Here is a 17,134-nt window from a genome sequence, read left to right on the forward strand (position 1 = left end):
ACCTCAAGCAAGCGCTTCGCCGGGAATGGACCAAAATACAGGTTTCACTGGCCGTTTGAAGGACATAATTCGTGCCAAAGGTGACCAAACAAACCTAAACTCATTCTAAAATTTTATTCTATTTCCGACATTTTTTGCTTTCATTCAATAAAATTTAAAAAAATGTAAAAATTATGCTGTTTGACTTTGTTGCAGGTTTTTTATCTCACCTTGTGTAGTATTACACATTTTTAAAAACCTAAATGCAGAAGAACTATTCAATAACGATTGCCGTCAGAACCATGCATTTGGACAAACATTACTCTCTGATAACTTTAACTGTGGCCATTCAATTTTGAATACCTATTGTTAGAAAAATAATTCACATACATATAATTCACGTTTATGGTTTTGGTATTTTTTAGTTTTTTTATTTATTTTTAATATAGTTTTTTAAGTTCTCTGGTTTTTAAATATTATTTCTCTTCAAGTAAATGTAGCTAAATAGCTGGATAATGATGTCATTATAAATTTAAGTCTTCTTTAACTAAAAGTTAAGCTAAAGTTTTTCTTTTTTTGTTTTCTTTTTTCGGAAATAATCAACAAATTGGGAAAGATTGTGTTTTCTCTTAATGGGTTTTTTGTTTTTGTTTAAATAAATCTGTATATAAGCTAAAAAATAATAACAGCTCGAAATTGCATTGTTGTTTACGGTGGTCCCACAAACTAGATTTTAGGTTTGATCAGCTGGCTTCTTTTTTTTCAGAAAAAAAATCCAGGAAATAACACAGCTTAACGCAAGGATTTAGAGTATGATAGATATATAGGCTTTGGGGAGAAGAGAACGATCACAGGACCACACAAATACAATTCTCCTTGAATAAAACACACGATCATCAATCATAATAATATTTGCAAAGTAAAAAATTGGATAGTTTTAAAAAATAAAACATTATAATTAAGTTTAGTAACGTATCAATCAATCCATCAATAATCATATCATATCAATAATAAAGGATACTAAATGTATGACGTTCACAATTATCATTGCTATTACAAAAACAAGTTAGGTTAGCTACGATTGAATACAATTTGAGAATATTAAAAAAAAAAACAAAAATAAAATTTATAAAAAATATAAAAACAAGAATTCAGAAATAAATAACTTCGTTCGTATTATTTTGGAAAAATCAAAACAAAAATGCTAACAATTTTTATTTTTAGCTGTTGTTCATTTCTTTTTGTTTTGTTATTGTTACGTTTTAAGTTTAAAAATGGTTGTTTTGAAATTTTGTTGTTGTTGTTGCTGTTCTGGCTGTCTATTGTTGTTTTCATCATCTTATAATTTTCTTCCATTAAATATGAGTTGAGTTTTCCATTTGTTTGTTTTGTTTTTTTCTCTCTATATAAATTAATTTTGGATTTTTATCTTTTTCTTATAAACACAAAAAAGAAAAGTAATTGCAATTTGGGTAAAAATTTGCGTTCTTTGTTTGTTTGTTTACTTCTAACGATGTTAATACAAATGTATATCATTTAAATAATGGTTGCGTTTTCTGTTTTGTTGTTAAGATTTACTTGTCCTTGTCTGTTTCGGCAGCAACTGGCTTCTTGTTGCCAATGGGAATGGCTGCCTTGATCCTAAAACATAATTTGATAAATGGAAATGGGTAAGTGTTGTTGATTTTTTTATTTGGAGTGACAATTGTGACTTACTTTTCAGTAACCTCAGCTACTTTGCTTCTGGCCAAATCCAAATAAGTGTCAATGGATTGTTTGTTGTTTTCATAGACCTTGGGCAATGTGAACAAGGAGACAAAGGCTAAAAATAGAAATATACAAGATTATTTTAATATTTTATGTTATAAATACATTTTTTCAGAGGTAAAGAAGAATTATTCCAAATAGATGGTTGAATTTTAAAAATCTAGCCAAAAAAAGTTAATATAAACATGAATAGTAAGGTGGATTTTGCAGGACATCCTAACAACCAATTATACCCTACCCTGTGTAGGGGGTATTATAAGTTTGATTGGGCCAAAAATAATGTAACACCTGGAAATATTGCTCCCCGACATAAGAAACTATATATGGAGCTTCCTATCTCGCCCAGCTGAGTCGATCTAGCTATGTATGTCCGTCCGTCCGTCTGTCCATGTTAATTTGAAATCAAACTACAGGTCGCAATTATCCTCACGAAATCGAAAGTGGAGGTGGGGTTAGAGTCAGAATATAACCCTATTGTTTTTCGAGATGATCACAAAATATTTAGGGGTTGAAATGGACCAAAACCAGAAAAATATCCTGATTTTGCAGTTGCTCTACAGGTCGCAATTATAGACCAATCAGAATTTAGCATGAGGCTAGAGTTTAGGACATGAAAATAGCCTAACATTTTGTTCGGCCATTGAATATTTTTTAGTCAAAATTTTTATCGCATGCGATTTTTTCATATTTGACTTAAAATTTTGATTTGTACATATTGTACTCCCTCCGACACTATATGTTGAGGGTATTATATACAGGTTGCAATTATCGCCCGATTCTCATTAAATTTTGCATAGAGGTTGGCTTAGGGTCAGCATAGAAGCCTATTGTTTTAAAGATGTATGTTTTTGGGGTTCAAATGGATCAACAATTAAAACTTCCTTATTTTCCCGTTCTACGGATCATTGGATTATATATAGCGGGTAAATGTAAAATTGTTCTGAATTCAAATCAACACGACAGAAAGGGGTAAATATAGGCCAAATGTCGCGGTAAAAACCAAAGGTAACATTTGTGCAGGACTGTATGACATTATTTCATGGTTTTGGGCTTAAGCAGGTTTTCCAATATATTGTAGTGTTGTAGGGCATCACATGGTCGGCCCCGCACGACTATAGCCTTTGCTTACTTGATTTTTGAATATTTTTGACAAAGGTTAATATATTAAGCTTTTAAGCAGTGCAGTGTGAGAATCCCTAATCTAAAAAATAGCAGGACTGTTTTCGTTTAAGGACAGTTTTCTACAACTATTGATAATATAAATAAGTATTTAGTTCCTTCTGATCAGAAGGGAGAATTCTGTCGTTAGTTTCACGCTTACTACGTACTACGAGGATACGAAATTTCAAAGTTAAACAAAATTTAATATTGACATGTTTGTTTTTTTCTAGTGGTGTTCCAGAACCTGCAACTAGCAACTAGCTTAGCAACTATTTACTTGAACACTTTTCCCGTACACGAAAACCTAGTTTCCCGTACACGAAAACCTACGAAAACCTAGTTTAAATTAAACTTGCGTGACAAATTTAATATAACAAAATATTGTATTCATGTTTGTTTCTTTTCCTGTCTTTTCCCTCTGTGGACAATACAATTTTAACATTGTTAACAAGGATTGAGCCTGGCAAACCTAAAATAACAAAATATTTTATTCATATTTTTTTTCTTCTGGAAATAACTAACCAAAATTTCATCGTCTCGCCTCTTTTTTTTTCTGATAATTCTTTACTTACCCAAAATGACCAATGTCATGCCATTGAACCAGGCTCCAATGTAGGTCATAACCCACAAAATGACACCGAATTTAATGGAATCGACCAAATCTTCAACCAAGAATAATCTTCTCAATTCAGCGGTGAAACCGTTTATGTGGGCCACAGCAACACCGGCAATGTTTTGGATTTTCTCCTGTGACAAAGTCAAGTCAAATTCCAAGTATTCTCTGGTTTTAAAAGAAATAAAAATAAAAAAGCGGTTAGCGGTTGTCGCACACATAATAGAGATTAAATTACTTGATTACTTACTTGAAGGGATGTCCATCTGAGGTCTTTTGTATGGCTTGCATTACTGATTTGTAGATTCTGAATGCAATGGTGCCGGCCAAAAGCAGCAGTGACAAATAGGCAAATACACTGATGACGGAGAAACATGAGATAGCCAAAAGGGTAACAAGGCCAGCACCGAAAACAATGCCCGATTTTTTCACATCACGCCAATAGATGAGCGACTCCACTAAAATAAGAAGAAAAGAATAAAAAAATGCAAAAAGTAGTTATGTTTTGTTATTTAGGGAAATGGTGTAGTCAAGATGTATGTGTGAATTTTCAAATATAGCAAGAAAATGAGCGAAACTTGTGTTGAAAAGAAATCCAACAACAATACCAATGACAGCAATAATAATATTTTGCACACATGCCGCCAGCCAGCCAGCTACAGTATTGAAGAAAATTACACTCAAAATTTTTTCTTTTCTAAAATTATGCAATCTCTATGAAAAGAAAAATGTTTTTTTTTTTTTCTTTCAAATAAGAAGATGCTCTGCATTTTTATGTTGGGAAAATTTGGGCACCACAACCCCAAACTATTTGAGGTAATGGAAAATTTGTTCTTCTTGCCATTCGATTTGTTTGAATTATTTTAATTACTTTTGTCTTGTTTCTGTTACACAGTGTTTTTTTTTTGTGAAAAACTCTCCAAGGGAAAATACAAATTTTTATAAAATTAAAAACCCCAAAGATATTACTTTTTTGTTGCGTACAAGTTAGCCGAATTTAAGAGACTGACGTATTTTCTCGTTGTCGTTCGTTGTTACTGTAGCCTTAACTTGATTATTTTTTTCACTTTGGTGAAAATGTTTTATTTTCGTATACAGCGGGAACCGCACGGAGAACGAACAACAATTGGAAAATGTGTTTTCTCCAAGTTGAAATTTTGTTGGGGGCGAGAGAAGAAAAAAAAAACGTTTTGTTTTCATTGAGAGTCACGATCGTGCCGTATATAATTGTGGGTATTTGTTTTTCTTAAGGGAATGTGAAACATTTCATTTAACGCCTCTTTGCTTTGGCATTTTTTTCGTGGAGAATTACTATGGAAAATGGGGTATTTTCTTAATGACTTATTTATAGAAACATTTTTAAAGATGTGCAGGTTTTTTTTATTGAATTTCTCCCAAATTAAGATGTAAATTATTTGGTAGTTCTCTGGCAACGGAAGACAAAGAAATACACAATGTGAATGAACACTTCTACCTCTGAAAATGGAAGCTGAGGCCATTGATATGCGGAATTCTCAAAAAAAATATTTTTTTTAAATTCTTTTAAATAAAATTATCATCGAGATTTGGAAAAGGTCGAAAAATAAACAAATTATTATACCTTCCACCATAGTATGGAGGGTATATAAAGGTTGTCATTCCGTTTGTAACACCTCGAAATATACATTTTAGACCCCACAAACTACAGGGTGAGATAAAAAAACAGCAACTAACTTCAGACTGTTATCATTTCTAAGCCACTCGTCCGGCAGCAGTTAGAATTATTCCAGTGACAGCTTATTATATTGTATACAAGAGTACAAAAGCATTATGGTGAGAATTTTCCAGAAAATAGTTATTCGTTATGGAATTCAAGCGTGATAGTGTGATTTCTTTATATTTGGCTGGAAAAACAAAAGTGGCTATCGTTAGAGAACTTTAGCATTTAAATGTGAATAAATCTTTTGTGTCTCGTACCATCGTTCGTTGCCGTGATACTGATAGCGCAGCCCGACGTCAATGAAGTGGACGGAAGAAAACAGCAACATCAGCAGAAATGGTTCGAAAAGTAAAGAAGTGACTTGATCGAATCCCGCATCGCAGTGACCGAAAAATGGCACGTGAGCTGAACATATCGCAATATTCCATTCGACAAATACTGAAAAATGAGCTTGGGTAAAGCCATTGAAATTCAAAAAAAAGTGCAAGAACTTACACCGCAACAGAAAGATACTAGACTCAAAAGAGCTAAAGAGTTGTTTCGCTTGGCCGAAAGTGGTGAACACTCGTATTAATCGACCGTGGCATTAGAATAAATGCCGAATATTATAACGAAAATTCTGGAGGTTGTATTTAAGCCTTTGGCACGCAAATCTTGGACATTCCAACAGGACACAGCACCATCGCACTGAGCACGCGCCACCCAAGAATGGTTACAAAATGAGGTTCCTCGCTTCATTTCCAGCTCACAATGGCCACCAAAATCTCCGGATACCAATCCGTTGGACTATTGTGATGCTATTTCCGACATTTTTTGCTTTCATTCAATAAAATTTGCAAAAAAAAAAATAAAAATTATGGCGTTTGGCTTTGTTGCAGTTCTCTTATCTCACCCTGCAGGTCCACCTTTTGGTATTGCCCCATATAATGGTACCTTCATATTTTCGGTATTTTTAATAGATACTACAGTCTAAGACAGAAAATTGTCTGTGGAGGTTCACGTTTTGATATAGCCCCCATATAATGGTACCTCCCTACCTATTCGGTATTTTGATGATTTTAGCTACATTATTCAACGATTTTCAAATTTCAAATTTGAATATTGTAATGGCTGATGACAAAAGTTGCCTTTGCAGGTCTACGTCGTCGTATAGACCCTAAAATAACGGCTACATTCGGTATTTTTAAGATTTGAATGATTTTTTTTTTGAAATTGTCAAATTCGTTCCATATGATGGAGGGTATTCAAGCTTTTTACTTGTTATTATTGAAAATGTTAAAATTTATAACAAATTTTATGTTTTATGATGATCCTGACCTAATTCTATTTATTCAAATTAATTGTTAAAATCCCAACGGTAAATCGAGGCAATTTTACAAATCGAAAACTGTATCAACATATGCGAAGAGGGTACGTATAATAATCACATTAACATACTTAATTGTATTCATTTTCAATACTCGAGGAGTATGAATGAATCTCATTCACATTATGTATGCTTTCCGTCCGCCCTCCCATTCACCATTCAGACTACTACAACAACAAAAACTTACAATTGGAACAAAATCAAAAGTGGCGTTTGCCTCCATACAAAATAATTTGAAACTTTCTAAAATTGAAATTTCAATGAAGATGATGCGATGTGTTATGAATTTAACTCTTTTGGTATTTTTTTTGTTCAATTATGTGTTGCTAGGTTAGCCGGGGTTTTGTTTGTTTAGTTTTATTATATTTTAAAGAGAAACTTGACAGAATTGACGTCATATCTAAACGGCGTTCTATCAAAAAAAAAAAAAATCGGTAAATACGGAGCATGTGTGTCATACGGATTTCGGCTATTGTTTTCTTTTCTATGGAAAAAGTGAAACATTTTTCAGATAATCATATTAAATGTAGATTTTTTAAAAAACTGGAAGAATTTGAAATGTTGGAATTTTATCCAAATCTTAAACGGAGTTATTGATTGCACTGACAATAGAGATCTGTTTCCAACCTGTTCCCAATGGGATACAAAAGTTATTATTGAGACGGCAAATTTATATAGATTTTTAGTTTTGAATAAATTAGCATTTAGCTATGCATAAATTTCCTATTTTATTTATGTTATTTGAAAGAAATCTGGTTTACGCCTCATTTGAGGTGAAATAATAATATCATCGAAAAGCATACAGTAGTTTTTACAGTAATTTGAAATAAAAATAAGTTTAAATGTGATATAGAAAATTATTGATTGATCATGAAATTGGTTTTAAAACATGTCGGTCGCAAATAGCGTGCCCATCTGCCTGAACCCCAATATAAATCTCAAGAAAGATTACACGATTTGGCTCGATTATTACTCACTGTAATATGGATCAGGTTCGAGGAGCAAAATTTAATGGAATTTATTCTATATGATTGAATGATATCACTAGTTCTGAGTTCTGATGAAGTCATGAAACCTCCGGTCTTTTCACTTACATTTGAACCAATTCCTTACAAAATAGTAATTGTTGGGATTTTATTTGTACAAAGTAAAAAAACATTAAGTTCGGCCGGGCCGAACAGAACTCAAACGTGTTTCAAAAAACCATAAAGGGGGCGAGGACGTTGTATGGGGGCCACACCAAAACGGGAACCTCTATAGAGAATTTCATACTTTGAGAATTGTCATCTACAACATTTTCTTAAAAACCGAATTAAAAACAATTTCGTGGTTAAATGTGACTAGGATTGTCAAAATACCGAACATTCTGCCTCCGGAGTTAGAACCCATTATGGACTACAAATATCAATTTTTTAGACAAATCCGTGGAAAATGTGGGAAAAATCATCAAAATAATGAATATCCGGAGTTACCATTATGTAGGGGCTATACGTAAACGTGGAACAATATATACAATGTTGCGCTACCGCAGTTAGAATCCATTATGACCTACAAATACCATCAAAAGAACTAATATCGGGAGGTACCATTATGTGGGGGCCATACAAAAACGTAGACCTACACATACATGTTCCGCCACCTTTGCTACATATACCAATCTGTAGACAAATCCATGAAAAAATGTGGCAAAAGTCAAAATACAGAATATCGGGAGGTACCGTTATATGTCGGCTATACGAAAACGTGGACCTATACAGACAATGTTCCGTCACCGGAGCTAGAATCCATTAGGAACTACAAATATCAAATACTAGACAAATCCCTGGAAAAATGTGGCAAAAATCAGCAACATATCAAATTTCGGGAGGTAGTCTTAAATGAGAGTTATACGAAAACGTTGTCCTAGGCATACAATGTTCCGCCACCCGAGCTAAAGCGCATTATGACCAACATATACCAACAAAATACTGAATATCTGGAGGTACCGTTATATGGCGGCCATACCAAATCATCCTAGACACAATACAAATTGTTCTCCCAAATTTCGTGATTTAAACAGAAAGACAAATGGACATCTTTAAATCGACTTAGAATTTTATGCTTATTATGAACATATAAATATACTTTATGGGGTTTTCGACGAATATTTAGGGATGCAAACGGAATGACAAAGTTAATATACCCTCCTTTTCAAGGTGAAGGGTATAAAAATATGAGATTTTGTAGTGAAGTTAGGAGTGGAGTGGCCCGATATATCCCATCTTCACACCAGATGCTGTTGTTAATAGAAATTTTGAGATATCGAAATTTATACACAATCGCATGCGTTTTATGATAGATATAATTATTCATTAATAATTATTGGTCTTCACACCAGATCTTGTGTTGATAAAAAATCGGAGACCCATTTTGCATTTTATGAGCGTTATGGTTATTTAAAAATTTGACCCGTTGTGAGAAAGGTTCCAGAAGTGGTCCGTTCTATCCGCTTTTCATACCAGAACATGTGTTGATCGATATATTAAGATGTGCGAACTTTGAAGACCATCGGACTCCTATTTTACATGTTATAGGAATTATATTTTTTCAAAATGTTGACTCTTTGTGGCGGAGGCACTTGATGGAGTGGGCCGATATTATCGATAAAATACAATATATCAGAAAGTATACAAAATTCTCAACCTATATTCAAAATTTAGTAATAGATTGAAACTACATCACACCAGTTGGCATTCTAGGACCCCCCTTACCTAAAGGACATATCAATCGATTTCAAGCGTTTCAAAGATTTAAAGGTCTGTTTAGAGTTATTAAATCAGATTTTTTTCTTTAAAAATGGATTTTGATGTAATAAAATATATAAAAATTATCCTAAAGCAACAATGATTAATTTTTTAAAATCACAAAGTCTTCTGAGAGTGCTGCCTCACATAGACCGACTTCTCATTGTCATTTATCTATCTCCTACAAATAATTCCTACCTATACAGGTACTTATAAATTGCAATTCACATTTTTTTGTATTATATAATTTTTTAATTTGAATTTAAAAATAACTTTTTTCACTATCACTAGCCGGGCCAAAATCATTAACAACAATAAGATAACGCAATAAAGCATAACTAAAAATGGTACACAATAAAGCTGCAAAAAACAACAACAAACAACAAATTTGGTGATGAGAAGGAGCAGGTTTGTTGTCAACATTATTAGTTCTGTTGTTGTTGTTGTCATTTGAGAGATGTGATAACCTTGAATTATTAGCCAGCCAGCCCAGGCAACAACAATTAAGCATTTTTCTTTTCTAAGACGAAAAAAATAACAGAAACAAAAATACATAATTTGTGATCAAGAAATATGTATGCTTTCACGTGTGTGTATATATATTGCAGGGGAAAGGCAGAAGAACAACAACAGAAGTTGTCCCCCGCGCCCCACAAGAAAACAGTTCTGCTTGCTGCTACCTCACATGGCTGAATGGAAGCGTGGCATTTTCAATTTGTTTTTGCAAAACTAAAAAATGCGTTAATACCCATCACCGTAGTTTTTGGTGGAAAAAAAAGGGGGGGGGGGAAGGCAAGCATCGATCGGTTCGTTGATCGGATAGGCAACACGACACAATGCTAAGGTAAGCTCTATAACACACACATGTGGCGTACAACAAAATTGCATACGTCAACACGTTTGTCTGTATCGCCTCCCTCCTTGTCTTCGGCCCCTCTAAACAACTCCCAAGACTTAGCGCGAATGTACGTACACAAGTATGAAGGTAGGTATGTATGTATGTTTATATGTAATTTTGAAAGGTAATTGTTGTTGTTGTTACATTACGTTGCTGTTGTTTTATAATATTATTTATATTGTTGATGTAGTATTGAGATCAACAATAACAACAACATCGTCATCACCTACCTTTCGGTTATCGAACAATTGAAGTGGCCAGCCAGCCACGTTGTCACAGAAACCGAGCGAGCACAGAGCAAAGCTGTCTGAAGTGGGAAACTTTCCTTTATAATCGATTTTGATTTTTATTACTTGTCATTTGAAATTACTTCACAGATAACAAAAAAAAATTATATTTTGGTTGAAGTGGAAACGGCACACTTGGACGTATTTTTATACGTTTTGTTCCAAAATTAAATTTAGTTCAAATAACCCGGTTAGAAAACACCACAATAAAGCAAAAGCCTCTATGGAATTTTTGTTTCTATCTTTGACAGATACCAACGACTGATAAGAGGAAATGGGGAATTTTGATTTGAAATATTTGATACACTTTGACGCACACATATCTAAAAACAATTTACTATGAGTACTTGTTTTTTGAAATCGAATTTAAGATATTTTTGAAATCAAAACATAAAAAATGTGGGGACTGTCTCTGTATGACGATACGAAAGTGAAATCGACAGACCTTTAATATTTGATGTCATGAAAAACTCATTTGGAATGGGGTTCTTCTTTTCGTATTCTATTCCGTATCGTTGTAAAGAAAAAGTTCTTTCAATTACACAATTTTTATTATCAAATGAAAAATATAGCCATTTTATTTCTGTCAATAATTTCCGAAATATTCTAAAATTGTACTACCTTTGGTAGCAAAAAGTACACATTTGAAATGTCAATGATTTCTACGACACCCTGGAGTTATATGTACCTTTTGGTACCAAAATATACTCTATACTAAAAATTAGGACTTAACCATACTCAGAACGAAGTTATGGCCGAATGGAATTTGCATGGAAGAATTAAGAAGGCAAAATCGGCAGTCATATGTTTACAAACTTTTCAAAATTATTCATTTGACAACATCTCATTATCAAAACGTATATATTTAAATCCGTTGTACATAAACAAATCTGAGATGGAATGGATGTTTGATAAGAAAATGCAGAAATGCGAATGATTTCAGAAAATGCAGAGATGGGTATGCTCACTTGAAATTTATTTACCCCTCAATTTTACCATTGGAAAGTGTTTTCCTGAAAATTCAGGCGGCTTCTGAGATCGCTCGTTTATGGATTATTTTTAACGATGATCGATTGAATTTCCAATAAAATTATGTTTTGTAAGGGCATCACAAGTACTGACAGATTGTTGGGGAGATGGATGGATAAAACTCTAGTAGGAAGTATGAAATCAGCAAAACATTATCTGATAGCAGCCAGGTCTCATCATAGAGGGGATAAGCACCGGACATTTGACCAAAATCCTTAGCAGTTCGAAGAGAATTGTTTACGACGCAATTAAAGTTCTCTGCAAGTATGTTTCCTACATATTGGGAACACATACTCCTAATATACAGAAAATTTGGTTTGAAATGATGACTGGAATATTCAAAATACATTAAACCTGTCGGTACAGTTATATGGGGGCATACATCAAAACTTAGACCCATGTGTACAGGTTACAAATTTACAGCAAATTCGGTTTTTAATTTTGACTAAAACATCCAAAAACCTTAAATCTGACGGTACAGTTATATGGAATCCATACCAAAACTTGGATCTATATGTACAGTTCTCTGCAAGGATCTCTCGTTAATGACTTTAGCATCCAAGAAATCTTAAACCTGTCGGTACAGTTATATGGGGCGGGGGGCTATGTCATTTTATTGCTTGGAGACCTAAAACAAATCTGAGAAAATTTGTGCAGACGGACGGACTACGGTAAATCGACATAGAATTTGGATCTAAATTGACATAGCATCTGACCAAGAATATAAATACTTTGTGGGGTCTAAAATGTGTGTTTCGAGCTCTTACAAACGGAATGACATACTCCATAATATGGTGGAGGGTATAAAAAACTAATTTTTCAAAGGAGACAATTTTTTCGTTAATATTTGTGCAGTTGCTGTTATTGAAATATGATGACTCGAAATGTCTTCGATTTTTTGCAGTTCTTTAAATCTTCAAATTCTTCCGTAACTAACACCATATTTTTTATACAAAATATACAGCATCAGTACAAATTTCAAAAAAAAATTGTACAAAATTAAGCACTCTATGTACTCATATGTACCCAAGATGGAACATTTCGAATTTTTCACTTGTAGTTCGTTTTCTTATGTTTGTATTGAACGGCAATATATCTTTTAGTGGTACATTTTTAAGCACTGAACTCTACCGATTTCCTGTCCATGAGTTTTTAAATAAACATTTTAAATAAACTGACACGTTGCAACTACACAGAGTCGACTGTATGTAAATTGAATGTTGAACGATAGCATTTTGTTTACGTGTTAGCTGACAGTGACCACGACAGTATCCACAGACAGGAGACATTTTGTTAAGGGATAAAAGTTCTTGTTTACTTCAACATTCATTCGGGAAACGGGTATTACCTGGTCCTCTTTCGGGCAATGGTTGTTGATTTGATGAATTATTGCGTGCGTACTTTCTACCACCGGCCATAATTAGAAATTTTATTTATTTTTCAAAAGTGAAGGGGGAGGACGGGATTTGTTTGAATACAAAATACAGGAATTGCTATAGCACACGCGTCGTTTAGTAGAATTGGCGCCAAAGGAACTAAACTTTTTTTGTTAATCTTTTTTTTTTTTTAAATATGTAATAGTTATAAAAGTGACACACAACGCGAGCAAATGCGTGTCCGACACTAATTAAAAGACTTGGGAAACAAAAAAGAGTTTTAGGAAATTCGTAGCGATACTGCAGACCGCCAACGTTTTTCAGGCAATGACGTTTACTCAACGACTAAAGACAACGTACTTCTAAATAAAAACGTAACTTGAAAGCAGCAGAGGCAGCAGCAAAGCCTTCACGTTGTTGTTGCTTGTTGGCGTTGGAGCATGTTTGGAGAATGTACAGCAGACAGGCAAGCAGACAAACAAATAAATAGATAATGTGGCGGCAGCAACACCAGCCAGCAGCTAAACAAAGAGCAAGACTGTGTTGTACCAACAACAACAAAGATACCAGCACCACAATATTCAATTGCCAGAGTTATATTGGTGTTGCTGTTGTTGTTATTTGGTAGGCTTCTTAAAAGCTGGGGAGCTGGCTGCCTGGCTAGTGTGTACATGCGTTTATACATAATAGAGTTGCAACGTAGCCTATATACCGACATTAAACAACAAAAACAACAGTACTGCGTTCAAAGCTGGTAGTAAACAACAAAAACAAGTTGGGCTTTACATTGTTTACTTTAGTTTTGTCTGAAGAAGAACAGGTTTTTAGGGTTTACTTCTTGGCTCAATTCAAATCTTGACAAAAAAAAAAGAGAGAGAGACTCATGAGCGTATATTTTGTGGGAGAGTTTAAGTAAACAGTGGAGATTAAAAGTGATAAGCATTTGTAGTAAGAAGGTGTTGCCATTTTGAATAGAATATTTGATTTGGTCGAAATTTGTTTTTATTTGTCCCATATTTAAGGTTGTATTAAGGGTTTCACTCAACTCATCAACACTATTGTCTAAAATATGGTATTTCAAATTTCAATACATATTTGTCCTCCGCAGCCGTAATATTTATCTGTAACAACGATATTTGGGGAAATATATCAAATACAGTTCAGAAATACCTTTTGACAAATTTTATTGGGATCGTTTCAGATTTAGATATAGCTCCCATATATATCTTCATCCGATTTGCTTTTTGTTGTGCACCAAACGTGTATTATTAGCCTTAATGGGATGTAATTTGGCACTTACGACCAAATTGAGCCTAGAAACAAGTATGTCAAATTTGTTGAAAATCGGTTCAGATATAGCTAGGGTATCATAAATTCAAACCACACGAATTTTTAGCAAATCCGTGGAAAATCGGGCAAAAATCGTCAAAATACCGAATATCGGTAGGCACTGTTATATGGGGGCCATACAACAACGTGGACCTATGCATACAATATTTCGCCACCGGATCTTAAACCCATTATGAACCACAAATACCAATTTTTAGACAAATCCGTGGAAGGTACCGTTATATGGGGGCTATGCAAAAAAATGGACCGATATATCTAATTTTCAATACCAATAAAAATACAAAATTATTGATCGCTTAAAACAGGAGACTCAGAATTATTTGGATTCTAGCTTTAACAGCCTTTCAAAATCGAGTGAAAAGTCCAAGATTTGTATAGAAAGAACCCAAGACCACATAATTTCTAACATAACGGCAACACTGTTTACTGATAAAGCCCCAACACCAACAACAATAAGACAACAAGACGAGAGGAGCACAGCAACAGAATTTTCAAATATAAAAATCAAAAAAACAAGGTTTGCAGAAAATGTAAGGTAAGCATTCGATTAATTGGCGCGTGGATGTTTCAAGCCTTCGTACATTGCCTGCCAGGCCAGCCAGCCAGTCAAATAACGTGTCAAGTTTTTTCACGAAGCATTTGCCGTATCTTCGTGTTTCACTCACAGTACGATGCGATTATTTGTTATGGTCTCCAAAGACGAGAACTCTACACAACTACGTAGATTATTTGACAGATATCAGGGGAGTTTGACGGTAGTTGTGGGTGCGGTATAAATGTATGAGTCACTAAATTGCATGCACAGCTGAGGGTTTGAATCAAAACAGAGAGAAATAGAAAAAGAGAACATAATGGGGGAGAAAGCCCCCCAACTGATAGTAGAAGAGAGTAAACTAGTAGCGAAAATGACGTATGGGTATGACTGACGACGAACTATTCTAATTAGACTTGATACTTTATACTCCACCATAAACCCGATACGATTTGAAACTACTAAAATGACAAATACTTTTGTCAAATACCAGAGCGTTTGTTCGTCGTGCTTTTTGAAAATAATGAAATTTGAGTAGGAAAATTGAGATGGTGAGATTTTCGTTGTTATGTGTTTTTTTGTTCATTGTTATGGTTTAATTCAAAGCCAACAATAGGGGGAAATTCTTCTCTAAACTTGACTGCCTGTGTAATGTTTGATGTAGTTTTGTTTAGCGAAACATTTGACGTGATTAAATTAGCAATGGCAGAATCGAAGTGTAGAGCGATGTCGGCTTTATAATAACTTACACCAATTTGAGAAATAGAAATATTTAGAAATAGCAAGTTGTAAAGAATCACCGACTTGTTTCGCAAGTTATGACAGATATAAGTATTGGAAATTGAGACGCTTTGTGGGTGAGGTACCAGAAGGGGTTCGCAGATATATATCATCTTCACAACAGATATTGCGCTATCAAAAATATTTGGATGTGTGAAATTTGAAAAGAGTTGCATGCTTATTTCGATTTTTTTGAGCGTTTTGTTTTCCAAAAACCTTAAAACCTATTTGGGGGAAGCATAAGATGAAATTTTCCGATTTCTACCATCTTTATAACAGATCTTGTTTTGATGGAAATATTGAGATGTACCAAGTCTGAATGGAATCGGATGCTAATTTCGCGTTTTATGAGTTTCATGGATAGTAAAATTGTTGACCCTTTGTGGAAGTACCAGAAGGAGTGGACCGATACATCCCAACTTCACCCCAGATCTAGTGTTAAAAAAAATATTGTGATGTATGTAATTTGAAGAGAATGCTTATTTCGAATTTTATGATCGTTTTGGTTATACAAACTTTGACCCTTTGTGGGGGATGTATTAAAAGGAATGTTCCGATCTCTATCATATTTATAACAGATCTTGTGCTTATAGAAATATTGAGATGTGCCAAGTCTAAATGGAATCGGATGTTAATTTCGTGTTTTATGAGCTTCATGATTATTCAAAATTTTCATCCTTTGTGGAGGAGGTACCAGAAAATAGTGGACCGATACATTCCACCTTCACATCAGACATTGGGTTTTTAAAAATATTGAGATGTAGGTAGTTTGAAGACAATAGGACTCTTACATCACATTCTGGAGAGAGTTAAATATTGAAAATGTTGACCCTTTGTGGGAGAGGTACATGATGGAGTGGGCCGTTATTGTCCATCATCTCAGCAGACCTTGGGTTAATAAAAATATTGGGAAATTTGTAATTTGAAGACAATCGGAAACTCACATTTTATAAGAGTTATAAATATTCAAAATTTTGACCCTTTGTGGGGAGTTGATGGAGTGGACCATATCCATTTGAATGCCGAATATTATCGCGAAAATATTCTGGAGGGTGTAATAAAGCCTTGGGCACGCAAACATTTTGGTCACAGACCTTGTACATTCCAACAGGACTCAGCACCATCGCACTCAGCATGCGCCACCCAAGAAAGGTTACCAAATGAGGTTTCTCGCTTCATTTCCAGCCCACAATGACCACCAAAATCTCCGGATACCAATCCGTTGGACTATGTATCTGAGGTATTTTGGAAAGCAAGGTTGGCACTAAAAAAATACCAAAAGTGTCCGTCGCTAAAGCAAGCGCTTCGCCGGGAATGGGCCAAAATACCGCAGAGCAACATTCGGGCAGCGTGTGACGGTTTCGTTGGCCGTTTGAAGGCCATAATTCGTGTCAAAGGTGACCAATTCGAACAAATCTAAACTTATTCTAAATTTTGATGCTATTTCGGGCATTTTTCGATTTCATTCAATAAAATTTAAAAAAATATAAAAATTATGGCGTTTGACTTTGTTG

General features: G+C 34.3%; 1 protein-coding gene across 11 annotated transcripts in view; it reads right to left on the bottom strand.

Moving 5' to 3' along the window:
• Positions 1-375: 375 nt before the first annotated feature.
• The window catches only part of LOC101889659 (reticulon-1-A), a 52,355-nt gene continuing 35,596 nt past the window's right edge, over positions 376-17,134 (bottom strand). For 8 of the 11 annotated variants that reach the window (XM_059121217.1, XM_059121218.1, XM_059121220.1 and 5 more), the window contains 4 exons: positions 3,771-3,978; positions 3,480-3,688; positions 1,696-1,801; positions 376-1,620 (listed from right to left, as the gene is read on the bottom strand). In XM_059121217.1, coding sequence (XP_058977200.1) covers positions 1,554-1,620; positions 1,696-1,801; positions 3,480-3,688; positions 3,771-3,978 — 590 coding nt within the window. In that variant the 3' untranslated portion in view covers positions 376-1,553. Of the gene's footprint in view, positions 1,621-1,695; positions 1,802-3,479; positions 3,689-3,770; positions 3,979-4,391; positions 4,630-12,930; positions 13,306-17,134 lie in introns of those variants that run through there. The other 3 variants (XM_059121226.1, XM_059121228.1, XM_059121227.1) reach the window with 3 other exon arrangements.

This window comes from Musca domestica, unplaced genomic scaffold, assembly GCF_030504385.1.
Source record: "Musca domestica strain aabys unplaced genomic scaffold, Musca_domestica.polishedcontigs.V.1.1 19, whole genome shotgun sequence".
NCBI classification, from domain to species: domain Eukaryota; kingdom Metazoa; phylum Arthropoda; class Insecta; order Diptera; family Muscidae; genus Musca; species Musca domestica.